This window comes from Sorex araneus, chromosome 2, assembly GCF_027595985.1.
Source record: "Sorex araneus isolate mSorAra2 chromosome 2, mSorAra2.pri, whole genome shotgun sequence".
In the NCBI taxonomy this organism is placed as follows: domain Eukaryota; kingdom Metazoa; phylum Chordata; class Mammalia; order Eulipotyphla; family Soricidae; genus Sorex; species Sorex araneus.
The window spans coordinates 327,049,500-327,076,759 of record NC_073303.1 but is presented as its reverse complement, the minus strand read 5'-3'; the positions used below and the strand labels follow the sequence as shown (position 1 = coordinate 327,076,759).

General features: G+C 37.3%; 1 protein-coding gene and 1 non-coding gene across 2 annotated transcripts in view; one reads left to right on the top strand and one right to left on the bottom strand.

Annotated features, from left to right (window-relative positions):
* Positions 1-27,260, bottom strand: part of L3MBTL4 (L3MBTL histone methyl-lysine binding protein 4) — a 487,327-nt gene that overhangs the window by 356,548 nt on the left and 103,519 nt on the right. Inside the window, exon 4 of the mRNA XM_055125658.1 lies at positions 18,050-18,104. Within this exon, the coding sequence (XP_054981633.1) occupies positions 18,050-18,104 (55 nt within the window). The remainder of the gene's footprint in view (positions 1-18,049; positions 18,105-27,260) is intronic.
* LOC129402660 (U2 spliceosomal RNA) lies at positions 7,299-7,489 on the top strand. The gene has a single exon (XR_008628764.1). It is a non-coding gene; the product is annotated as a U2 spliceosomal RNA (small nuclear RNA).

Here is a 27,260-nt window from a genome sequence, read left to right as displayed (position 1 = left end):
TCTGATACACAATTTATACATTGAGAAAAATGAACAGATTAGATAATTTAGTAAAGGGAAGGGAATTCATGGCTTTTACCTGAGACTCTGAATAAAAAGATTATTTAAAGGGGGTATTTACCTGAGAGATATCTCTGCAGAAAACGGCAGAGATCTGAAGCTGGAAAAAAAAGATGAGATGAAGGCCAGGTGGTAGGAAACTTGAGGTAGTGTCTATGAGGAAACAGGAGTGCACGCTGCTGGTGCAAGACAGTCTAGAGGTGACAGGGACCTGGAGGATTGTCTCGTTGGTGATGAGGGCAAAATTCTAGGTTTGCATATGAAAATGCGTTCAGAAATGTATATCTTCAGAAGCTCAAGTCCAAAGAACCGTGGGGCCAAAGCAATAGTGAGTCATAAGCGACAAGACAGGAAAGCCAGATTAAGTTAGGTACTCACTGATTCAACACACAGTTGTCAAAGACATGATTGAAAGAGTTTTAAAATAGAAAATTTAGCTCATGAGAAGCTTATAGCCTGATGAGGAACCTATACAATGAAGGAAATCCAACAGCAGACATTAGAGCAAAGTAAACAAAGCTACCCAGTTTGTCTTGAGAATATAATTCATTCCGTTTCCATCTTCCCTTCAACAAATGCTCATCAACATTTGTCTATGGGCGAGAAGTTTATAATACAGTATGACACAATCTGAATACAGCTGGAGCGATAGTGCAGCAGGTAGGGCATTCACCTTGCACACGGCCAACCCGGGTTCCATTCCTCCGCCCTTCTCAGAGAGCCTAGCAAGCTACCGAGAGTATCTCACCTGCATGGCAGAGCCTGGCAAGCTACCCGTGGTGTATTCTATATGCCCAAAACAGTAACAAGTCTCACAATGGAGATGTTACTGGTGCCTGCTCGAGTAAATCGATGAGCAACAAGGTGACAGTGACAGAGACAGTGATGACACAATCTAACAAAAATCTCTACTTGTACCCATCATAAATTCTAGTGTGTGAATAAAACAAACAAGATAAATAAATACACAGTATTTCAGATGGCAATACATATTAAGAAGAAAATAATGCAATGAAAAATCTTAGGCAATATTACCAGCAGGGCTGTGCAATACTTCTACATGGTAACTGCTCATGAGAAACAGTGGGGGGAAGAGCAGGGTGGGGTGACCTCTAGGTATGTCCAACCAAAGCATCTTTCAAAAGTGAGACTGAAATAAAATAGTCACACTAAGAAAGGAAAATTGATGTCCATATGCCTATTTTGTTTTGTTTTGGTTCATTTGGGTGGGGGCACCCCCTGTGCTGAGGAATTATTCCTGGCTTGGCGCTGAGCGATCACTCCTGGTGGTGCTCAAGGAGCCACCTGTGGGCCTAGGGTCAGCTGTGCGCAAAACAAGCACCTTAAACCCTCAACGGGCCTGGAAGTGTTTTCTTAATAGGAGAGTAATCATTACTGACTCATTTCTTCCCACCTAGAGAGTTCATGTGTTAAATCTCCTCAAAAGAGATTTAAAAAACATGTCTTTAATCTATCTGGCGTTCATTTTTACATTGATAGTTCCTACAAAAGCAAGAAAAATCTATCAAAAGGCAGTTTTATCCTCTATTGATTAGTTATCCTTGACATCTATCTTTTTACATAACTTTTGATTCTCCCACCCTTATTCTACAACAGCATTCCACCACAATGTGGGAAATTTCAGTATAAAATATTATCCATAATAAACTACAGTTGAGATTTTATTTTAAAATTGAAGTAAATATTAATTTGTGTAAAAATAACCATTACATATAATTTATATAGATATTAACTTACATGTATTAGTCACATACTATAGTTCCCTTGTATCATGTTCAATTATCAAAAATATTAAAAATACTATTCTTAATGGGAATGTTTCCCTTTTCAGTTCCTAAGTGCTGATGGTTACATCAAGAAAATGACTTTATTTACATATATACGCATCCATCTCAGTATACTTGCATTTATTATAACAAAATAAAATTAGATTCTCCTGGGTTTTGTAGATATATCATATAGTCTACAAATAAATATAATTATATGGCTTTCTTACTAAATTGCTACCACTCATTAATTTTTTGTTGTTGTTCTAAGAACTCCAAGATGGTCATAAACATCGGTGTTAATAATTGACATCTCTGCATTCATTTGTATTTAAATGGTCTTGATATGTTTTGATATTTAGTATATTTCTAGATTTTGATGCTTTTCATTATTATTAATACTATTTTATATGACTATTTGATAGGAAAGGCAGTTAAGTTTTATGAGGTCTTTCGTTTTAAGGATTCTTCTAAGGCTTTTTCCCTTTTAATTTGTTATATCTGAATAATAATGGCACATTTTATTACTGAAGACTTCAATATTAAATATTATCTTCCACATAAATAGGATAACATCTTTTAATATATTTCAGAATTACATTCCCAATATTTATTGATAATTTTATATTTACAGTTACATGTGACATATATTTATATATAACGTTTTGTTTTTGTACCATGTTCCTCAAGTTTAATCTGTGGTTTCACAAATACATTTTTAGCTATTTATACATCCTTGAAGACTTTTAAATCACTGGAATTATCTTTTTTTTCCAAAGGTGAATAATAGTTCAGCTGTGACCATGGCAGAATCTCATCTTATGGGTGCATTTTGACAGTGGTTTGCCAAAACATAGAATAGAATTGCATTTATCTGGATTTTCAAACGTATCCCTATAAAGACATTATCCTCTTTTTTTAAAAAAAAACTACACATCATTATTTTTTCTTTTAGCACTTAGTAATTAAGATGCAGCACGGTTTCCAATCCAGGTAACTAGTTAATGTGACAGTATTAGAAGAGACCAAGAATACAGAGGAGAAAAGGAATGTAAAGGACAAAAAAAGAGAATGTAAGCTGATAATGGTGAAGGATAATCAATCAAGTGCCATCCATATACTTCACAGAACTGAGATATGAATCTGTAGCTAGGTATAAATAACTGGAGTAACGTCAAGGTAGTAACAGAAATCACTAAATGTAAAAGTAAAAAATGAGAAGAAAATAAGAATTGAGACATAGAGGAATCTAAAACCTTGAATGGAAGGGACTGGAAAAATCTTAAACTTAAATGGATGGGATGGGGTTAAGGAGCTTACCTTGCATTAGAAAGATCCCTGTCACTTCATATGGTCGCCCTAGCAGCACCAGAAGGGAGCCCTGAGCGCAGAGCAAGGAAGAAACCCAAGCACTGCTTCGTGTAGCCCAATACTCATCCCATCACCTCCAGTCAAAAAAATAGATAGGTAGATAGATAGGTAGATAGATAGATAGATAGATAGATAGATAGATAGATAGATAGATAGATAGATGATAGATAGATAGATAGATAAATACAGTGATAACAGTGATATATATATATGTGTGTGTGTGTACATATACATAGACAAATGGAAGATAGAGAGTAAAAAGCTGATAAAAGAGAAAGCACTGAAACATAAATATCAGAACAAGTAAAGACCAAATGAAGGAGGAGAAAGGGAATCAGGGAAAGAAGCACAAGGAAAATAAGAAAAAATGCAGGAGACAAACTTGAAGAAAGAAAATAGTCAGTACTTCACTGGAGTGATCAAGTCAAATGAGTGAATATGGAAGACAGGGATAAAGACAAGAAATACACCGCAAAACAGATTGGTCACTTTAGCCTGTATGCAAATCAGAACTCCTGACTTGGCCCAATTCTGTCCCCAAAGGAGAATAATGAACCAAGAAATTTCAAAGCTCTTACTAAAATATTCAGATAACAGAGAAGTTTATGGTAAAGAGCACATTTATGTGCAGATTTTCCATGTTAATTGATTTCCCCTTGACAAGTAGTAGACTTGAGGCAGACGGTCTATGAAAATACTTGTCATCACTGAGACTGTTTATAAGACCCATACAAGTGGGCATTAAAATACTCTTCTATGGATATTAACCTGTAAAACATCAGATTAATATCTATCTATAAAAGACGGCAATGTTCTTTTCATAAAGTGAATAACTGCATTATACTCTTGACCTTTTCCTTTTATGTAGCCTAGAGACATCTCATTTAACCTGTTAAATACAATAAACGTCCAGTTATTTATGCTACTTTAATTAATTTAATTCATTCTCTGATTCCTCTATTCAAGATTTCCCCTGCAGAGATTTAATTAAATAGACATACTTAAAATATCATTCAAAATTGTTATTTTCCTCTTCACACTAAAATTGTTTAAAATAAATTATTTTCAAAACCATATCTCAACCTCACAAGGTGCTAACCTTTAAAAATACTATTCATATTCAGTAAAATGTAAATTTAAAATCTAGGAAGGAACACTGAATTCTGCTTCACTATCATATCATTTGTGGCAGAATAGAGTACTTTTAGTAAGTGAAAATAAATTAGCACTATTTAAAGAAAAATTTTAATGTAAAATAGTTTCATTAAATAAAATTCCTAAAAAGCACATCAGAAGCCACAGTGAAGATTCTGAGTTGACATCAGTCTCTTCTCCACTGAGCTCTCTACGGATCTTCTAGAATGAAAGCCCCTTATTTCTTATTTGAATTATAATGTGGAAGTATAGAAAAAATGTGCAGTACTGCAGACCTATTACCTAAATAACCCCAAGCTATACACTACAGAGGCTCAATAATGACACTGTTCCCTTAGCAACCAGTACAAAATAATACCCATTCCCTACAAGAAGATCCAAAATCATTCTGCAAACTTAGAACCTATGGTAAGCAAAATAATGGCTTCCTAAAATTGTCCAATACCCTGGTCCCTAGATACTGTGAATATATTTCTTTGTATGAGAAACTGTGCATGTGTAATTAGAATAGCATTATTGAGAGATTATCTTGGTTATCTAGATGGGTCCAATATAATCACAGGGTTTCTTAAACTTGGTGAAGCTTTTCCTACTGTGATCAGATGAAGATTTTTCTATGACAAAAGGGTCTAGAAGATGCTAAGTTTATAGCTTTGAAGATGAAAGTGCCACCAGCCAAAGAGTGCAGATTGCTTCCAGGAGCTAGAAAAGTCAAGAAAAGATATTCAACCCCAGGAGCCTGCAGAAGGAGACAGCACTATTTGCACCCTAACTTTAGTTCCATGAGATTCATGACATACATTTAACCCGAGGAACTAAAAGATGATGAATTTCTGTTGGTGAAAACATGTTGTAAATAGTTCAAATTTACTACTAAAATGTTTCTTAATGCTCTATAGTTACAAAAAATTAAATGTTCATATTTGATTTTAATAAAACACAAACAGCAATCTACAAATAGTGCATTTGCTTAGGACAACAGTTACTACAGTAGACACTGTATTCAATTATTTGAATTAAGAAGAACCATACATAAAACACAATAATCATGAAATAATAACAGAATGTGCCCATGACTAACATTTTCTTTTCTCTTTGAGTTAATGTTCAGGGAGCTAACTTATAATAGCACAGGTACACAACACCAAAACCCTTCACTCTCCTAGCATTTCTTGATACAAAAAACTTATTAAGTTTAATTCTCGAAAATAGTTTGAAATATAGCCATAAAGACTTAAGACGTGATGGAATATAGTAATTTATCATTTTGACTACGTAAAACTCATGCCCAAAATTTAGTTTTGGCATAAATATCTTATTTCATGGCCCCATCATGATGAAAAGCAAGAAATATATATCACTTTAAATAACTGGATTCATTTTCTAAGATTCCTATGACTATTTAAAAATCATCAATAAAACAGAGTCTTTGCCAAATTAAATCTTGAACTATATAATTCATACTTACTATTATAAACAAGTTATGACAACTAAGAAGGTTTTTTCCTAATATCCTGAGCCTTGTGACTGTAGCTACAGATAAAAAGGAAATGGCACACCATAGCTCAGCTTTGGTAGAACACTTTTCAACATACAGCAAAATTAAAATAGCAGCATCATTAAATTCTAAAACCTGGCTTTATATAACTTCTTTCTTTTTTAATGCTCTACTTCAAAGTCTCCATCACACAAAAACACCTGGACACCAGCTAAGCATACGGAGCATCCCCCCAGTCCTGGATCACAAAAGGAGGAGGCCACACTTTCTTTTCAAGAACTCTGCCTACCTGAGACTCCCTCCAGCAGACTAAGGTTCCCCAGTGGCTGTTTCTTCGCCCCACCTGAGGGTCTGTCCTCAGCACTCTAGCTCAGTGAAAGGTCCCTGCCCGTTCTCGCTGTTTCACGTGGTACCTGCATGCTTACAAGCTCAGTCCTCACCGGCTCTGGTGCTATATAAACTGATTAATGGCCATGACCCAGAGACTCAGAAATAAATCTTGGAAGAGAGCCACAAGCTGCAGAGATGCCTCCCGATCCCAAAGTCACCAACCAGTTAAAAATTTAACTCCAGGGGCTGGAGCGATAGTACAGCGGGTAGGGCGTTTGCCTTGCACAAGGCCGATCCGAGTTCGATTCCCAGCATCCCATGTGGTCCCCTGAGCACCACCAGGAGTGATTCCTGAGTACAGCGTCAGGAGTCAGCCCTGAACATCGCCAGGTGTTGACCCCAAAAGCCAAGAATAAATAAATAAATAAATAACATAATAAAAAAAATTAACTCCAGCTCCATCACCCTATTTAAAATTTTAGAATTCCTGGAGTGACATCACATACTCTATGCCACTGGTGTATCAAGAATAGCACACCACATCTGATGGGGTATAAACTAGTACGCAATGATCTTGATAAAAAAAAATAGTTACACAGGCTGAACCTGTAAACCGCATGTTAAGTAAACTCTTATACAAGAGCTTAATGTCTCTGGGGTGAGATACAACAATCTTCACACATTTTCCTCTAAGAAAACATTTTTGCACCATTTTTAGCTGATTATTCATAATAAGCAATACAAAATAAATTACTTAGGATCTGCCTTTGGGGCAGGCTTGGGTGGTGGTGGGAAAATTCAAAATAATGGTGGGGGAAGATGTAATAGTACTGGGATTGGTATTGGAAAGTTGAATGTAATAAACTATTGTGAACAGCTCTATAAAAAATTATGAATAAAAACAAATTTCAGCAAATCAAAATGAAAGAATCTGAATAATTATCTAGTCTTGCTGTCCTTGTGCAAAATAACTGGTCATTTATTACAGGCAAATTTAACCTGTGCCCATGACTATTTGGTAAATAGGAGATCATATTCTAGTCCTGTCAATAAATTTTGAAGTTTCTGCATTTTACTTGTAAAAACTAAATAAATGCATTGCTTTTTGGCCTTTTGGCTAAGATCAAGTGTGGTTTTTGTTAATATCAGTTTAATACCTGATACATCCTCTATCTGAGGACAAGATATTAAATGGATTTTTGGAGCTAAAAGTTGGATTAGGAGCTTGCTCCATCCACTCCACACATTAACCTGGTATTGAAGTACCTCCAGGAATGGTGCACAGGGAGAAAAAAAAGAAAGTAAATCAATGTAAAAAATATTTTTTAGTAGTATCCTTCCAATTTTAGTATATGTGCTGCTAAAGCGAGCATCAATTAATTGATTAACTGATCTTCATTTCCTAAGCAAAATAGCAAAATAAAAGATTTTACTCTAAAAAAGAAGACAAAGTATTTCAAACTGACACCGAAGGCTGGGAATACAGCGAAGGCCAAAGGGTGTGTGCGCGCAAGCCTGGACAAAGCCCCCCACCCACCCACGCAGAATGCAGTCCTGCTCCCAGACAACAGTGTCCCTGCCAGCGTGTCCTCCCCTGCACCACACCAAAAAAAGATGTCCAACATCCCCAAACCAAAGGAGCATGCAAGCATCACTAACAAAGGTGTGACCGCGGAGGTCTGCAACCAAGACTGTGGGAGTGCACCACCAAAGTTCAGACCCCAGGCAAGCACCACAGCCAAATGTGTCACATTCCCCTCCCCCAGTCATCTCAACAACAAAGGGAAGGAAAAAAGTAAATAATTGAGTGAATACATAAGTAAATGATCATTAAAAAACTAACACAAAGTCCTCTTTAAGCTGTTAAAGAAAAATATTTTCTACAGAGTCAAACCTATTTTCTTATTTAATCCTGAAGTTTTATGTGATAAAAAAATTATCTACTATTTTCATTTCACAAGCAAGAATCCCAAGAATTGAAGAAGTTAAATAAATGTAGGAATCAACACAGCCTATAAGTGGGAAAACCAAAATACAAATGAAGTCTTTGACTTTTAAGCACACGTTTTGCATGTCCTACCAGGTATTAAAATAGACTGTTATTTGTAAAGAGAAATTAAAATTTTTGACTGGAAAAGATAATATTTACCCTAGGATTCGGAAAATAAAACTATGGCCAAATATCTAAAGCCCATAATATCAATCCATGCTTACCTGTCTATTCACATCTGGCCTGAACTTTAGGAAAGATTCTTTGTGTTGCACTATAAAGCCTTCACTGTATATCAGATGCTGTCACAGAGGAAAACTTTTTTTAAGCAGGATTCAATTATGCATATGGAAATCAGGAAAAATTAAGATTTGAGTTGTGAACGTTCCAAAAAAATTTCTAAGGAATCCATCTGTTCTATAAAATGAGCGACCATATAAACACAGCTTTGCACTCATGCACTGAAACAAACTAATGTAATAACTTCAGCAAAGTAAAAAAAGAATAAATTGCCAAGTCTTGTCTTTATGGCTAGTAAGGAAAATTCATAGGTGTTCCCTACAGATCCCTGTGTCATACCCGTATTGGTGGTAGGCACCCAGACCCAAAACACAACTGTCATACTTGACTTTGTTTCACAACTTCAAGATTAACATAAAAATTCAACAGAATGAGGTCAGTATAAAGGAGAAGAATAAATTTTCAAAGGGGAATTCAGATCTGAAATAAATTTTTAGATGAGAAAATACTATCTGCATAGAAAAAAAATAGCACCATCTGGGTACTGTCAACTTAATAATTATTCTGGTGCATAGGTGCCTTAGCCCTTGCCTATTCTCATATCTTTGCTTTGAAGGACGAAAATCCAAGAGCCATGAGCCAGACACACAGGCAAGTTCCCTACCACTAAACCTTTCTGCTTTCCCATCTTCCGTTTTTCCACTTTAGTCACTTCTCATTTTCTTCTATTCTCATCATGCTCGTTTTCCTGATCTTGAGGGCTTTCTCCTTTCCATTCTCTATCCTTCCTCTGAGTCTTTCTCTCCCGCTTCTAAACAGCTCTATTTTAAAGTCATTCTGAGAAGGGAACAAGATAGGGATCTGTCAGAAATGGGGCTGGGGAGTTAGGGGGGAAATGCAGACGTGAAGGCATCCAGCAGAGTAGCACCCTAGCAGGAAAGCAACGTGTCACCAAGGGATGTAATAGCACTGGACAAGGAGCAGAGTCTCTGAGGGCCATCTCCTTAGCAGGGTGACTGGAATGGGGATGTGGATTCTAGTTGGGCAATCTGGGCCATGGCATCCAAGTCCAGTCTCCATGAGGAGCACTGCCCAAAGAGCCTGGTGGGAATCCGGGCAGATCGGGAGTATCCAGGAAAGACAGCCGACATGATGGAGCCAGAGCAAGAGCGTTGCATATGTTAGGGAAAGGCTGGTGGCTGACACAAGTGACAGCAATTGTATATGGGGAGGTGAACAAATAACATGTTTTGGAACATGAATGACACCTTTATCAACATCAAAATCAGAGATTCAACTGTATAGAAAGAAGAAAATGAATGAATCCTCTCTAATAAAGGCACCACCATAAATTCATGTATTTCAGGAGACAGATATGTATGTATGCATATATAAATATATGTTTAAAGTGTGTGAATGTGTGTGGTATATATATAAGCATGCATGTATAAAGTGTGTGCATGTGTGTGGAGAGATATATTGTGCATAAATATGTAATTATGCAGTTGTGTGCATATAAACACACATGCCTAAGACTTAAGTATGACAACCATCTAAAAATAAACAATATTAAACCAGCCTTGTAAAAGAACCAGGCATCTTCTGAAAAAAATCACTGCTTCAAGGTCGGTACAAAATGAGAATACAGGTTCACTACTGAAGAAGGAATTTCCGTCAGTGACAATTCCTGGCTTAGTGAAAATGTCATTCTAAAGGCTCAAAGCTTCTGAATGCAGAAACAAATAATAACTGAATAATAATAATGATGATGGTGATGATGATAACTGACTAAAGTAAAAGCAACTTGACACAATGTGCACTCTTTCACTCTCACATTCACTTTATCTTTTGATGTGATGACCGAGGCAGTCATACACATCCCACTCCAGTGTGCCACACGAATCAGATTGCCGTGCTCACATCCTTCCCAGAGCACTGCCCACCCACTGCAAGCAGCACTCACTTCATGGCCTCGTTTCACTGCCGTATCTCCAGACACCACCCTTTATCTGGGAAGCTCGAACACATCCTCCTGCAGTGCTTGTAAGAGGTTAATGACATTGACACGTGTGCTGGATACAGTGCTCAGACCACAGCTCCTTTTAATCATGGCATACATACAGTGAGAGACAGAGAACCCAAGAGCTCTGTTGCAGCCACTGGCACAGCAGCGATCACAGATGGCACAGCTGCCAGTATCAAACAGCAAAGCTGCCAGGATCACACTTGGCACATTTAGTCACAGAGATTGAGCTTTCAGCCTTAGGCTTACAAGGAAAGTAGTCTAAACCACTGAGACCCTCAAGAGAATCAGATTTTTTTTTTTGCGGTGCTGGGGATCAAACCCATGGCCTCACACTCACAAGGTACGAACTCTAGTACTGTCACATCCTCAAGCCCTTACTACCCATTTTCAGGTAAGGGATACCTATGGGAATGAAGAGTTCTCTCACAAAGTTTTTAAAATTAGACATTAGTTCCACTGACATATAATTATTTTTGCAAGAAAGTACTTCTATCATTACACCCAGGAAGTAAACTAGTTACTCCTACGAAAGGCTTCAAGGATAATGCTCCAGGGGCCATCTCTGAATCTTTTAGAATCACTTAATGAGCCATATCCTCCAGTTCCAAACTACTCATTCTCCCTAAAAGTAAGTTAAGCACTTTGGGAAGCTGTGTTAATTCTTCTTGAGGCCATTTAACTAATTAATACTTCAGGACTTTAGTAAATTATTACTTCCGTATACTAAATAATAGATCCTACTGGCTGAATTGGTCCTGATCATGTGCCCTTTTAAAATATGCCTAAATTCAGTAGAACATACAGCATATTACATAACTCAATTTTAAAAAATATAAATAACCCAGTATATGCTGACAGCAAAGAGAATAGGAAGAAAACTACCAAATTAAGAAAACACAAAAGATAATGAGGTTTTGGAAAGGCCAGCAATTTGATAAAGTCAGTAGAATAACCCTCCAGGCAAGAGAAACAATTCCTCAGACAGCAAGACTGCCTGTTCTGTTCAAAAGGAGCTCAGCCTGGGGGTGGGTGGGCAAGTGCCAAATGATGAGACCCCTGATGATATCCTACAGAAAGGATACAGAGTACTCTGCTGACAGAATTTCAGATAAATTTCACTTGGGCAAGAGACTTGTTTATCAAAAGATCGATGAGCATTCAAAGCAGCCAGAGACAGCACCCTGTTGGTAGATACTATTTAAGAGATGGCGCAGGAAGGATCATTGTGGTTGATCATTGTGGTTCGGTTAGGGTAGAGGGATAGACAAAATGAGGAGTTGCGGCCCTCTCCAGGATTCCAGGCTTTATCAACCATGCTTTTAGAGGGTAGAGAGGCAGAGCAGACGGAACTGAAACTTGGGAGATGAAGGGTTGTGTTTTAAAATCTAGTGCAATCGAAAGAGCAAGAAAAATAAGAGCATGAAAACTCCCACTGATTTGGGATTGTCACTGGTTCTGTTCAATCAACAACACAGTAGGAACTACATCCTAGGCACTGGTGAGCTAAGCATGAATCATTTCAGGGGAATGACTGAATGCAGATGTCAGATTATCAGAGGAGCTTATGGCAAATGAATGAATAAATACTGTAACTCTCAAGAAATTTCTTAGTTGCTGGCAACCATTGGACATGAAAGAACAAGGCGAATAACCATATGGTAAAAGAAATCTATACACAATGACAATGTAAAGTGCTGTATTCTGGTTTGGATCATGGAACAGAAAAAAAGACATTCTTAGAGCAACGGGAAGATTTCAGCAAAGAATACAGTTAAGTGAATAATACCGTAATTTCTTAGTCATGACAAATGTTCTAAGGTTACATAAGATATTAATGTTAGGAGAAACTAAGTGAAAGATACAGAAATATATCTGTACTATGTTTGCTGTTTTTCTCTAAATCTAATATTATAAAATTAAGTGTTTACTAACCAAAAGAAAGAAAAAATCTAAAAAGTGATAAATCATCAATAAATCTCCACCCTCCAAATTAAAAAAATATATTATTTAAAAGTGTTTTAATTTAGTTATAATGTAAAGTCACCGTGATTACATACTAATTATTTTAAACCGTTGGATAATACAGAAAAAATATATTTTAATGCCACAGTTTACAAATAACAACTGTCAACTTTAATTAGCAGATAAGCAATTTTTTTTCAACCATCACTGAGACTATTCCCCTAGGGTTCTGATCCCCCTTAATATTCTGTCATGAGTTTTCCCTCTTCTGTAGTCTAAAAGTTCTTAGAAACAGTTCGGTGACTATCAATCGCTATGTGCACCACAATGAATTATCTAGCCCACATCTTTCAGTTTTTCTCCATTTCACATGTAGTACTATACGTTTCCTGTGCATAAAATAAATGGCCATGTTCATTTATAAGATATTTCAGAAAGTGGAGATCCTAGCAGAAGGATCAATTGATGTAACACTTGAAGGATATACCATCAATCCTATCTCCAAGGTGATGGAGCCAAGTCATATTCCAGACAGGAGAATGCTAAAAATCAGTCTTCCCCATCCACCAATCAAATATATCAACATTTTAAATTACTTGTTAATCTACCAGGAAAAAGTCTTCACTTTAAAAATCTTTTTTCTATTTTCTAGTGAAATAATATATTTCTATGTTTGCTTTTAGTCACTTTTTTTTCCTCTTCTACAACTATATCCTTGTGCCTTTTGCCTGTTTTTTTTTCTTTTTGAGTCACACCCGGTTGCACAGGGGTTACTCTGGCTCTGCACTCAGGAATTACCCCTGGTGGTACTCAGGGGAACATATGGGATGCTGGGAATCGAACCCGGGTGGCCGCATGCAAGGCAAACGCCCTACCCGCTGTACTATTGCTCCAGCCCCTTTTTGCCTGTTTTTAATGTTGAGATCTCAACATATCTCATTTTTTTCTAATTTCTTTATTATCATAAACCTTCTACTAGTTGTAGTTGGGTCCAAAACTTGCTATTTTATTTATATTTTGATGCACAGAGTTTGTTTGGGGTATTATATAGTTTAATTTCCCTTAAAATTCCTTCTGCTGTGCTAAGTTTATACACTTAACTGTCTTAAATATTCAACCAATTATTAAAAATAGTCTAAAAGAGCGCTTAAAATGTAGGAGAAAAGCCAGATAAGCTGCTCATCTCAATAAAAATCATTTTTATATAAATATTTCACTTATGAACTATTAGAATTTTATAGTGGTTGACAATATACTAATTTTATTATTTCAATCACATGATTATTGACAATGATGTCCATTGAGACATCTTCCATTAGGGTTATTTATCTAAGATGGTGGTTATTATTTTTAAGCACTTAAAAATTTAGCTCAGGGATTAGCTCAGAAAGCTCCTAAAGTGACAACACAAAAAATTAATCTCAGAACATGACTATATCATAAAATAACTGGTTCAGTTAGTCCCCAAAACACAGAAGACTATATTAACTCCATTATTACTCTAATTATTAGTTATTACTTTCCCCACCATATTTCTAAGCAAAATTTCAAAAGGATCAACAAAAGGAGCCCAAACCAGGCAGAAAGAAAGAGATGATAAAACTTAGAGTAGAAATTAACGACATGGAAATCCAAAAGACAATCCAAAAGATCAATGAAACCAAGAGCTGGTTCTTTGAGAAAATAAACAAGATTGATAAACCACTAGCAAGACTCACAAAGAAAGAGAGAAAAAGAACCCTAATACACCGAATCAAAAATGAAAAGGGGGATATCACAACAGAAACCAAAGAAATTCAAAAGATCATCAGAAACTACTTTGAAAATCTGTATGCCATGAAACAAGAGAACCTAGAAGAAATGGATAAATTCCTGGATTCCTATAATCTCACAAGGCTGAATCAAGAAGACCTGAAATACCTGAATAGTCCTATTAATATCAAGGAAATTGAAACTGTAATTAAAAGTCTTCCCAAAAACAAAATCCCAGGTCCAGATGGATTCACTAGCAAATTCTTCCAAACATTTAAAGAGGACCTCTTGCCAGTTCTTCTCAAGCTTTTCCAGGAAATTCAAGAAACAGAAACACCCTCCACCAAACAGTTTCTATGAGGCTCACATCTCCCTAATACCAAAAGCAAACAAAGACACCACAAAAAAAAAAAATCTACAGGCCAATATCCCTGATGAATACGGATGCGAAAATTCTCAACAAAATGTTAGCTAGCAAATAGAATTCAACAACTCATCAAAAAGATCATACACTATAAAAAAACTAATGAACGCCGACGGGCGTGTGCACTTGCGGGCTCTCCGGGCGGTTCTGTTTCACCGCCGCGTTCGGTGCTATGGAACCACTGTGTATGGGCTGGATCAGGACGGCTGTTGGCCAAAGACAGGCAAAGGAAGAACGAGGACCAAGCTGGTTGCTGATTAGTTACCGTTTATTTAATCTTCCATCTTTCTTGTCTCCCGCACTCCCAGCTCCATCCTCTCTCTGGATCTACTGCAGCCTCTCTCCATCTCCTCCCCTTTTCCTCTCTCGCCCTTGCCCCTAGGTTACACACTGTCAGGTAGCAAAATCAACATAAGAAAGCCCTTCCTGAGGGCTGTCAGGCTCAAAGGGAACACAACCAAGGGGCATCCCAAAGTCCTTCTTGACTGCCAGTAGGCAAGATACCTCTTAAGGGTTTTTTTTCCTCTCCTTATTCCAAACACTCATTAACATCTTAATATTAGTTATTTCTGTATGGACATAGCAAGAGATACATTGAGGCTTACAAGGCAGCTCTCCTGGCAACATCTTGCCACAGACTCAGACCACAGCACTCAGGCCAGATTAATCATTCCTCACCCTAGCAGAGTCCAAATCTAGTTATCACTGTTCGGATCATGACAACATTTGTACCTGATCAAGCTCTTAACTTATAGTTAAGCATTAGGCACTTTGGCCAGGCCCATCTGGACGCCAGGGTAGCACACAACTCACCGCTTGCCCTGGGTCCGTCTCGTCCCTCGTCGGGACGCTGCTTTTGGGGGTGCTAGGAAGTAAGGGCAGCTGAGACTTAGGGCAAGAGAACAGATGCCCAGGAGGAAAATATCATGTAGAGTCAAATGACTCCCAGGTTACAAAAGCATAGCATTTGCTAAGTCTTCCTGTGTCCATACAAAAAGGACATTGCTCTGAATAAACTATGCAAAGGACTCAAGGAGAAGAGAAAAACATTTACAAGCCAACAGAACACTAAGAAAGAAGCTGCAGATAAACAAATAGGAATAGGAGCACTGTAATGAGAGTAATCCAATAAACCTAAATTACCTGAGGCTATGTTATCCTACAATACACCATGACCAAGTGGGATTCATCCTGGGGATGCAAGGATGGTTTAACATTTGGAAATCAATCAACATAATCCATCATATCAACAAAAGAAAAGAACCATATAATCATATCAAAAGATGCAGAGAAAGCATTTGAGAAGATCCAGCACCTGTTTATGATGAACTCTCACCAAAATGGGTATAGAAGGGACTTTCCTCAATATAGTCATTTTGTCTTTGGGCTACAAAGAAGGAAAAATGTTTAAAGAGGAAAAAAAATGAACTAAGAGTTCATAGAACCTAGAACTTGCAAGGTCTGGAAGACAGATATGCAAAAAATAAAATAATACTCATTTTTCTAAATATTTAGTTATGATACAAAACAGGAGGAAACTCCCATATCATACTTGTAGACAACTAAACCACAGGATAAAACTGAGAGTGAACCACTAAATATAAAACAATCCTGACAATTGAAGAGCAATACCAAGAGTTACTTTCTTTTAGAAAATCGAATAACTACTTAAGATTGATAGTGAATATAATGAAACTCAAAATATTTAAAGTACTCAAAAATCTTCATTTTGAAAACTTCTTCCAGAATAAATGCTTCAACCACAGAATAAGATAATCTAAGTCAATTTACATTAGTGTAAAAATATAGCTGCAGGATAGCATCAATAACATAATAAATCACAACCTTTCTCTGAGAAGAAAAAAATTGTTTTAAGAAAAAGCCTGCTGTGAGGGCCAGGTATAGTCCAAATTTATTTCTAGAATTCAAGCATTGCATAACTAAAATATGTTTTAATGATGCTGAACATCAAGTTACGTAATTATCAAATTACTGTGCTCTATTTTGCTTTCTCAGCAAAGACATGATGGGACTGGGTGATAGCCAGAGAAGAAAAGAAATTTAAAGCAGTTTGGCATAGATTGCTTACAACAGAAAACAACTTTTATCTTAAAAATCATTTAGGTTAAAAATAAATCCACAAATTTCTATTAGTGTGCCCCACATCTAAGAAAGCATTATAAAATAGTCTTTAAAAGCCTCGATTCTTATTCTGTCATTTTTTTCAAGGTATTTTTAGTTGTTTCCAATTATTGGGGGATGAGGGCAGAAGCTTATTCAACGAATACTTAACATAAAATTGTTCCTCAGTCTCCATGGATGTTTGATTCCAGAACTACCCTCACAGATACCAAAATCTGAGAATATTCAAGTCCATTCTATGAAATAATGTAGTATTGCACATAAGTACATCCTCCTACATTTCATGTAGTCTCTATCTTGGGAAAATACCTCATACAATAATAATGCTATGTAAATAATTATACTGTATGTTGTTTAGAAAAGAAAAAGTCTGTTCATATTCAGTATAGAAGCAAAGAACATATTACATGATATTTTTGTCCACAATTGGCTAAATACAGATTTAGAATCCATAAAGGTCAACTTTAATTTAAACTTTATTAGATTGAAGTTACCAAATATTCCACTGCCACTGAAAGTATCACATGCATCGAAAGTATGACATTCAAATACGTTTTACAAAAAATTATTAATAGCAGTCATTTACTTAAGTAGCAATAATAACAAAATTATGGGTATATTCTATAGAAATGTCATCTTTTTATTGACTTCAAAGCATCAGATAGTTGAACATTGAAACTGTTATCTAAACCCTATTGATTTATTAATAATTATACTGAAGGACAGTGATATTTGACAAAATGTATAATCTCTTCTAAAACACAGTGAGAGTATAAATGCAATCATTAGAAGATTGAGCCAAAATGGGGAAGCTTTAAGGGCCAAAGAAACAGTACAGCAGGTAAGGCACTTGCCTTGCACACCGCTGACCTAGGTTTGATCTACAGCACCTCGCATGGTCTCTCAAGCCCGCCAAGAGTTAGCACACAGCCAGAAGAAAGCCCTGAGCACAGCCAGATGTGGTCCCGAAACACAAAATCAAAAATAAAAAAAGCTTGAAAAGAATTATTACACATAAACTAAGAAACAGCTATTATTTTCTTGTTCACGAGGAAGTTTCCAAATTACAAGTTGTTTTTCTTAAAGTTGTTTGAAAAAGCCAAGTAGGGTAATAGTTTCAGTCTTTTACAAATATATATAAACCTTAGAGGACACTGATAAAGGCTACAGAAGAGCAAATAAATTATTATCAGTAAATTATTATTTGTGCAGACTTAAATCAATGACTTGAAACAACTAATCTACTTAATATGTTTTTTATTTAAAAATGATTCACTGGAAATTGAAAAATGTAAAGGGTGATCATAGTTACCAGGGTTCAAAGGACTTGCCCCTTCCTTAAGCCTCTTTTCTTCATTAGCCTTGTCCTAAAACACAAAAATTATATTTTAGATCATATTTTCGTGCAAAAATCTTAAACACAAAAACCTAACTTTTATATTTTCAGAGAACCAAGCCGAAAAAGTACTGTCAGTGAGAAAGACCTGCCCTCTGGTGAGGATGCAGAACCCAAAGCAGAGCAACTCGCCATTCAGACATGGGAGTCACCCTTTACTGCTGTCTTAATTCTTTTTGGGCCTAAAATATGAAAGAAACGGTGATTGACTGACAGCTGATCCTGAAGATAATAAGCGAACTTCCCTAAGGGATCTCTGGGCTGCCAGTCGGCAAAAGAGCCATGACGGGCCGGAGGCATCTCCCCATCACAACCCAACCCTTCAACCTATCTTTGCTTGCAGTAAACTAAAATCTACTGCAGTTCATAAATCCCAATTAGTACAACATCTGGTTTTTAACCAAACTGACCACTGAATGAGCAAATTAATTCAAAGATTCCGGGGAAGAAACCACATATGACATATAAGTAACTGCAAAGTCCTATGCAAGACGACCGAGCCCTTCTCCATGAGGCAAGCAACTCAGACACATTCACCACAATGCTCCAAGAAAAGAGCCTGTTTCACAAAGACCAAGAGAATATCTTTTCTGAAAGATCCCCAGAGTAACAAGAAACATTTGTAAGTGAGCTCATAGGTGTACCTATGTATGTAATTATTTACTCAAATACAATGTACGTCCTTTAGTGAAAACTCATAATAACTGTTTAATTATTCTTTTTCCAGAGATTCAACGCACTTTAAACCCACTTTTGAAAATATACATGAAATACACTTGATTAGCTTGCAAGAAATATTATTTTCAAAGATGAAAATTCAGCAATGAATTAATTACACACACAAAAAAAACCCTTCATATAATCAATATTGAAAATGAATCCCATGACTCAGTAAGTCAAGGCAGTAATCTCCTTAGCTTATCCCTATGTATCTCTGGGATATAGTTTTAGGCCAAGACTGGGGTACCTGAGACTTACCTGGTCATCACTAAAGCCCACATCTAGACCCATCAGCTCAGACACACAATCATGGTCAGTCATTTGAGGGACGACAAAATTAAAAAGTGAAATTAAGATCATGTTATTTCAAAAGTTTCAATCTATACTTAAAAAAACATGCATATCAATATTTTAATAAACTAGTATTTAATTTAAATACAATTAACTTCATTTTACTTTTCATTTCTTTTTTAAAATCATTTAATTTTCATTTCTTTTCATTTCTAAAAAAATGTTTATATGAAACAGAACATTTAGTTGAAAATTATACAATTTTTTACATCAAAAATAATTCACATGTCCAGATATTTGATTGACATTTCCTTCTCGATGGGGTGAGCAAATTAACAAATAAGAGTGACTGTGATTAAGTCAGTCATTAGCTTATACAGCATATCCAGCTGACTGTGATAAACTCTGGAAAAGCCTTAGATTGGTGTCTTTATCACGAATCACAAAATCCCGTTAATCACCGATTTCTCGGGAGGGCTCAGTAACATCTCGTTTCGTCCTTTCCCTGAGATCTTAGAAGTCTATCTCAACTTGGCCCTCCTAACAATGTTGCACTGGAGGCTCTTCAGGGTCAGGGGAATGAGATCCAGCTTGTTACTGGATTTCGCATATGAATACACCATGGGAAGCTTGCAAGGCTGTCCCATGTGGGCAGGAAACTCTCAGAAGCTTGCCAGTTTCTCCCAGAGGGAGAAGTAGGCTACAAGATATCACTTCCGGGAGCTTGCTTTTAAGTCTCTCTCTGATGCTGGCCGTTACATTTTGAGATGGTTCAAGATAAAACATACAGAAAAACAGATAACAGAAAAAACTTTCTCATTTATCCTTCCCCATCTTACTAATTCATAAAGCCTTAACCCGGTAATCAATGTCATTACATTCTAATGCATCCTTGCAACGTTTTCTTTATAAAAATACCCAAAATAAGTCTTCTTATTTCTGTTTTTAAAATTTTAGTCACTGTGATTTAAAATATTTCTAGGGTTTCATGCATACAATATTCCAATACCACAGGCCCCAACAGAGCTCCCTTTTCACCACTACTGTCTCAGGATCTGCCCTCAAGCTGCGGGCCCTCCCCCCCACACACACACCCCACCCACCCCCCATTCCTCCCAGTCTCTGCCACTGACCAAATCTCAGCCTTACTGTCTTTGGTCATGTGTTATCCCTTCACTGTGTTTCTCATATCCCAAATATGAGTTAGATCATTTTGTGTCTGTCCCTCTCCTTCTGGCTGACTTCACTCAGCATGATGCCCTCCAGCTCCAAGCACGTAGTGGCAGATGGCATGATTTCATCTCTCCTTAGAGCCAAGCAGGGCTCCACTGTGTATCTATTTTACTTCTCCAGTCCTTTATCTGCTCTTGGACACTTGAATTGTTTCCAGATTTTAGCTGCTGTGATGAGTGCTGTAATGGACACAGATGTGCAAATATCTTTTCTGAATAGTTTTAACGCCCTTGGGGTAGATACCAAGTAGAACTGCTGGGTCAATGGAAGTTCAATTCTTAGCTTTTCTAATTGTTTTCTAATTTTTATATTGTTTTTCAAAATGATTGAGTAAGTCTGCATTCCCACAGCATGGCATAAGGGTTCCTTTCTCCCCACACCCATGCCAACAATGGTTGTTTCTATTCTTTGTGATGTATGCCAATAACTGGTGTGAGGGTATATCTTACTCTTTTTTTGATTTACATTTATCTGGTGGTAAGTGATGCAAAGAATTTTTTAATATACCTATTAGATATCTGTATATCCTTTCTGAGAAGTTTCAGTTCCTCTCTTGCTCTTCTTGTTTTTATAAACAAAGGTGGCACATCATGATACTGTTTTCTATCTCCCCTACCTTCCACTTAACCAATACCTCTATGAAATTGTTCTAAGGATTACTCTCATTTGATTTTCATAGCTGGACAATATAACAAGTTTCTTATAAATCCTATAAGCCTATAAAAGGGGTCTGTTTTCCCATAGCCTTGCCAAAATATCGTGTTATCAAATTTGGGGGCTTTTGCCAAGATGGTGAGTAAAAAATAATATTTATTAACATTTTAATTTGAAGTAATTTTATTATTAAAAACAATATTACTTTACATATTTAAAATTTCTCTAAATTTTTTTCTCTGTGAAATGTCTTCATATCCTTTTTTCTATTAAAAAGATTACTTAAATTTTTGGGGGGGCTGGAGTTATAGCACAGTAGGTAGGGCATTTTGCCTTGCACGCGGCTGACCCGGGTTCGATTCCTAGCATCTCATAAGGTCCCCCCAGCACTGGCAGGGGTAATTCCTGAGTGCAGAACCAGGAGTGACCCCTGTGCATCGCTGGGTGTGACTCAAAAAGCAAAAAAAAAAAAAAAAAAAAATTACTTAACTTTTGGTCCTTGATAAATTAGGAAAATTAGTCTTCTGTCTGAGATTCAAACCTTTTTTCTGAGTTTGTCAATTCTGTTTTTAACTTTTCATACAGCACATCAATATGCATGTTTATATGCAGATACTTTTACAGTTTGTATTTTAAAAATTCAACATTTTCATCACTTCTAAATTTCAATTTGAAAAAAAAATCTTCTCCAATTACTTATCATGAAAAAAAATCTTTTCGCTGGGGTTTGAGAGCTAGAACAACAGGCAAAGTTCTGTCCCCAGTACCCGAGGTGGTCCACGAGCCCTGCCAGGAGTGACCCCTGAGCACAAAGCCCGAGTAAGCCCTGAGCACTGCTGGGTATGGACACCCCCAAAATCAATCAATAAAATAAAATCCTTCTCTTTTACGCCTGTTTATCATATGCCTATTTCTTACACTTACCCTTGTGATAAATCTGAAATTGTTCAGGGATGTGAAGTGAAAACATTTTAGCCTAGTTTACTATTCACCTGGCCCAAACATTAGTCACCTTTTTTCCCTTTCTCTAAAATGTGTTTACTAGATATTTAACCTCACATGCATTTGATACTACTTCAGACTTTTCCTTTTATGTAGTTTTAGTCTGCCATTTTTTTTACGACACACTGCTTTACTTTATAAAGCTTATAGTTTAATATTTTCCCTGGGCTACTCAGGGTTTTACGCACAATAAAAGAGTGGGGCTTCTGTACAAGTTTTCAAGTCTGGTAGTTGGGAATTAACAGCCTCCCCAACCCCAATCTGTGTCATAAACGTGAGATCCTGGGCAAGGAATTTAACTGCTATGCATTTCAGGTTCTTCTGTGACTTGGAGATAGCCATAATTTCTACACTAGATTATTTTAGGGATTATTTTAAATAATCCACAGGGTGCGATTTGTTACAACACATGACACGTGGCATCCTCTCAATAGCAGCTAACAGCTATTCTTGACAGATTTCAGACTGCTAAGAAAGCATCAATACTTGTTTTCCAAATAAATAAGTAAATCTCAGGTAGCAAAATGTCTGAAAGATTTCTGAGGTTTGAGTAAAAAGGAATCTTACAATTCTAACAGAATCAGTATTTTTTTTAATGTGAGCTAGGAGAGGGAATGCAAAAAATGGTGGTGTAAAGAAAAGAAAAAAATTCAGTTCTAAGATAAATAAGTACTAGAGATGTAACATATAAGATGATGACTACAGCTAATCTATCTTAATAACATTTGGAGAAAAGTTGCTAGCCTGTACATGTATGTGTGTGTGCATGGTGTTAGGAGTGAAATTCAGGACCTCACTACATGCAAATCAAGTGTTAGGGAAGTCATTAAGAGAGTGAAAGTCCTAAGCATTATCACAAGGAAATTTTTCCCTTTTCTCCTATTTTTTGTTTTAATTGCATACACACACACACACACACACACACACACGCACACACACATGTGCATGAGAAGACTGATTAAACCCACTGCAATAATCTCACAATGTATTTCAAACAAACCAGCATTCTGTATACCTTAGAGTGATGTATTCAAATTACTTCTCAATATGATTGTTGGGGAATGGATTATATTAAACATAAAGAGAATCCAACCACAAATAAAAATATTTATTAAGTAATTGTTATGGGCCAGAAACTGTGCAAAGATTTAAAAGTTACAAACAAAATAAGATATTTTATGTTTTTGCCCTAGTTATTGTTTTTCAGGTGTGTACCAATTGCAGGATGGATGACTTCAGACAAAACAAAGACTGAAATGACCCTGCTGTGCCCTCGCCCTCTTCAGGAGTACTCTGTGACAAAGCTGCCTTCACCATCCTCCCTGCTCTGCCATAGGCTCCCCTGGCACGCCCATCATTGCATGCCCATAGCCTGAGAATTTCTCAAGTTCCATCTCATCCACTGCCTTTCTCACTCACCCTCTCTGTGCCTCCCAGTGCGCTCTGTCTCCCACCACATCACCTGTGTGCATCTTATTTCAAAGATATAACTCCAAAGTCTCACTGCATGGCTTCATCTCAATACCCGACAAGCTCCTGAAACAATCATCACAAAGTAAGTTCATCCTGTTAGACTCAAAACTACTCATTTCTCGGGGCTGGAGCGATAGTACAGCGGGTAGAGCCTTTGCCTTGCATGCAGCCGACCCGGGTTCGATTCCCAGCATCCCATATGGTCCCCTGAGCACCGCCAGGGGTAATTCCTGAGTGCAGAGCCAGGAGTAACCCCTGTTCATCGCTGGGTGTGACCCAAAAAGCAAAAAAAAAAAAAAAATAACCAAAAAACTACTCATTTCTCCCTGGCCAGCATTCCCTGAATTCACTCTGCAGCTTCCTGTACTGCAGCTTCAGACACCCCACTGCCACCCCTCATAATTAATCTCAAGGTAGGCATGTTTCTAAGATGAACCCAAATAGCCACATCGTACAAAATCTCCACCTCAGTGGGGGCCTGGGAGGAGAGTAAAAGCCACCTCTTTCTTTTAGATCACAGAATATGACAAAGGTGATTAGATAGTCATCCCTTGATTGTGCTATGATATATGACTGCCTCAGCTGTCTGGAATGAAAGAGTCATCATCATCTGGCTTTGCCAAAGGAAGTTGCCATGCTCCGAAATAAAGGAAGTGTGGGGCATATTGAAGTCAAGGCGAGTCAAGGCCAGCCCCTTTTTAATAGTCAAGAACAAAGCAGAAACCTTCATCCCCAACTTCAAGGACCTGAATTCTCCCCACAACCAAGAGAGCTTGGAAAAATTCACCAAACTCCAAAGAAAGTAGGCTAGGTCAATACTTCATGTTTGCTGAGATCCTGAGCAGGAATCCAATTCAGCTATCTGAGCATCTGAACTACAGAAATGTGTGGTACTACTAAATGGGAGGTTTATGTTGCTAAATTCGTGCTAATTGGCAAGAGAACATACTTAACCTTATGTTAAGAGGTTAACTCAGGAAGTTTCTTTGATCCTTGTTTCCCCTCACCCTGTGTTGTTTAAGCTGAGAGCTGTAGATATCCCATACAAATCCCTAGCAACAGGCCCCTCACACTGCACTCCTGTCATCTGTTCTTGGTCTCTCCCGCTTTGATGAGGATTCTCAAGGCTGGCAGTGCCCTACCCAATTTCCATCTCCAAAACCTAACATGGCACTTAATTAAGTTCAACAAATATTTTCAGAACAAAAGCACAAAGGCAAGGTTGAAGATCAGCACTTCCTGTCTGGCAGAATTGACATCCAACGTTAGTATTATGGACATCTATGTTCCACTAATAAAGTAGCATTCCAATCAAATGTATCGCAACTCAGTGTTTAGCAAACATTAAATTGCATATGATCTGTCTGGAATCTTGTTAAAATGCAGGTCCCGATTCAGAAGGTCTGAGGTGAGAGCTGAGATCATAAATTTCCAACAATCACTCAGCTTATATTACCAGGGTCTGTGGACCCCGACATGCAGCAAGGCCTCAGGTTACTGTATCCCCAGTCTCAGCCCACAGTCTGGTGGTAATATTGAGAAAGCAGCAATTCAGTCAGACCTACCTCTGTTCCACTGCATGTTCAATGACAAACTGAATCAGGTCTAATTTTGTATGGTAGCTCGTTACCCCAATCTCATCCCCATCTTTACCCACTCAACACATGGAAAATTTACATAATTCAGAACAACAGGAGTCACTTCTCATAAAGGTTCTACAGAAAAACTAAAATGGTAACAAGAAACCGTATTCAAGAGTTGATTATGTGAGCACAACAGTCTCTGAAGCATTTTTATAATCACTGTATCATTCAAATAAAAAAGAAATATATAAAATGCTGTCTGTCACTCAGTTACTGGATTAGGATATTTGGTTCACACTTCCTTATTTGCTATTGAAATTCTGCCTTGATAGAAGAAATATATTCTTCACAAAAATAACATTATCTCTCACTTCAAATTTAAATTACCCATGCTCCTTAAGTCCTTATATTTTTTGGATAGATCAAGGATGGAGCAATAGCACAGCAGTAGGGTGTTTGCCTTTCTACAGGGCTGACCCATGTTCAATTCCTCCGCCCCTCTTGGAGAGCCTGGCATGCTACAGATAGTATCGCGCCCAAACGGCAGAGCCTGGCAAGCTACCTATGGCATATTCAATATGCCAAAAACAGTAACAATAAGTCTCACAATGAGAGACATTACTGGTGCCCACCCGAGCAAATTGATGAGCAGTGACAGTGACAGTGACAGATCAACATTATGGATATTGCTATCCACACAAAAGATCATAATTCTATATTTCAGAATAAATTTACTTTTTTCTTATGATGTATAAATCTCACTTTATGTCTTATCAATTTTGCAAACAGAAAAAAATTCAATATATAATAAAAGAGAAAATAAAATATGAATTTAAGATTGGGTTATCTAAAACAAAATCCTAACTAACCCCCAAAGAGAGTTGGGTTATTGGGCAAAAATGATATATGCCAACTAAGCCTGATCTCTCCCTTCTGTAAACTAAAGAGACAGGAAAAAATGATTAGACTACATGGACTAATGCCATATTTCTTAGAGGGAGCCATATGGTCCCCGATGGGGCCCCAAGGTATTCCAAAGGGACCACAGGTGAAAATTTCATAAATAGGGAGTCACAGCCTGTGACCAGGGGCAGGACAGGTAGGATAGATTGGGACACAGTCAGACAAAGGCTGAGAAACAAGCTCGAAGTTCCTGCTAACTTTAACATTCTTTGCTTCTGTGTGCTCTAATCTTTGAAAGAAGAATAAATTTACACTGCTATTAGTAAACAGAGCTAATGTATAAAGCAAAGAAAATTGGCATTTTATCCATCCACACAGAAAACCGAATAAAATTGGTATGAATTGAGAAAAGTGAAAATGAAATTTTCAGGTTGGAGGACAGGGTGGGGGGTGGTCCAGAAATCTGAAAAGGGGGAGATATTGTTTTAAGGAATAAAATAATAAAGCTTTGCAGTGGTACATTTCCACTTGCCTAAGTCCATCTTCTGGAAGAGAAAATTATAAGGTAAGAAAATAAGAAAAATTCAGTATATAATAGAAAAGGAAAAACTATGAATTTAAGGTTGGGGGCTAAAACAAAATGTTAGCTAACCTCCAAAGAGAGTTGGGTTATTGGTCAAAAATGATGTATGCCAACCATCAGCATTATATCCTCTAACTCCATCCACGTTGCAGCAAACTGCATGATTTTGTTTCCTCTTAAAGCTGCATTGGATTCCACTCACTGTCAGATCCAGCCCTCACGGAACCCCTGGTGAACACTCAGCTGCTCCTCTCCCAAGAGAACAGAGTATAATTCATGGTGGTTCTGAGAACTATAGAAAACACTGAAACTCTACTTAAGCACTCCAGTGATGAGCTGCTGTTTGAATTTTACCTACTACTTCAAGTCCAGTTTTCAAATTTGCTTTTGCTCTGATTCAATATAGGATAGAAACTGAAAAATTAAATGAATTTCGCAGATAAAAATACAGGAAGAGGGGCTGGAGCGATAGCACAGCGGGTAGGGGTTTGCCTTGCATACGGCTGACCCGGGTTCAATTCCCAGCATCCCATATGGTCCCCTGAGCACCACCAGGAGTAATTCCTGAGTGCAGAGCCAGGAGTAACCCCTGTGCATTGCTGGATGTGACCCAAAAAGCAAACAAACAAACAAAAATACAGGAAGAGATTACTTTCCATTGCTCTTGGAATTCATGTGCAAATGG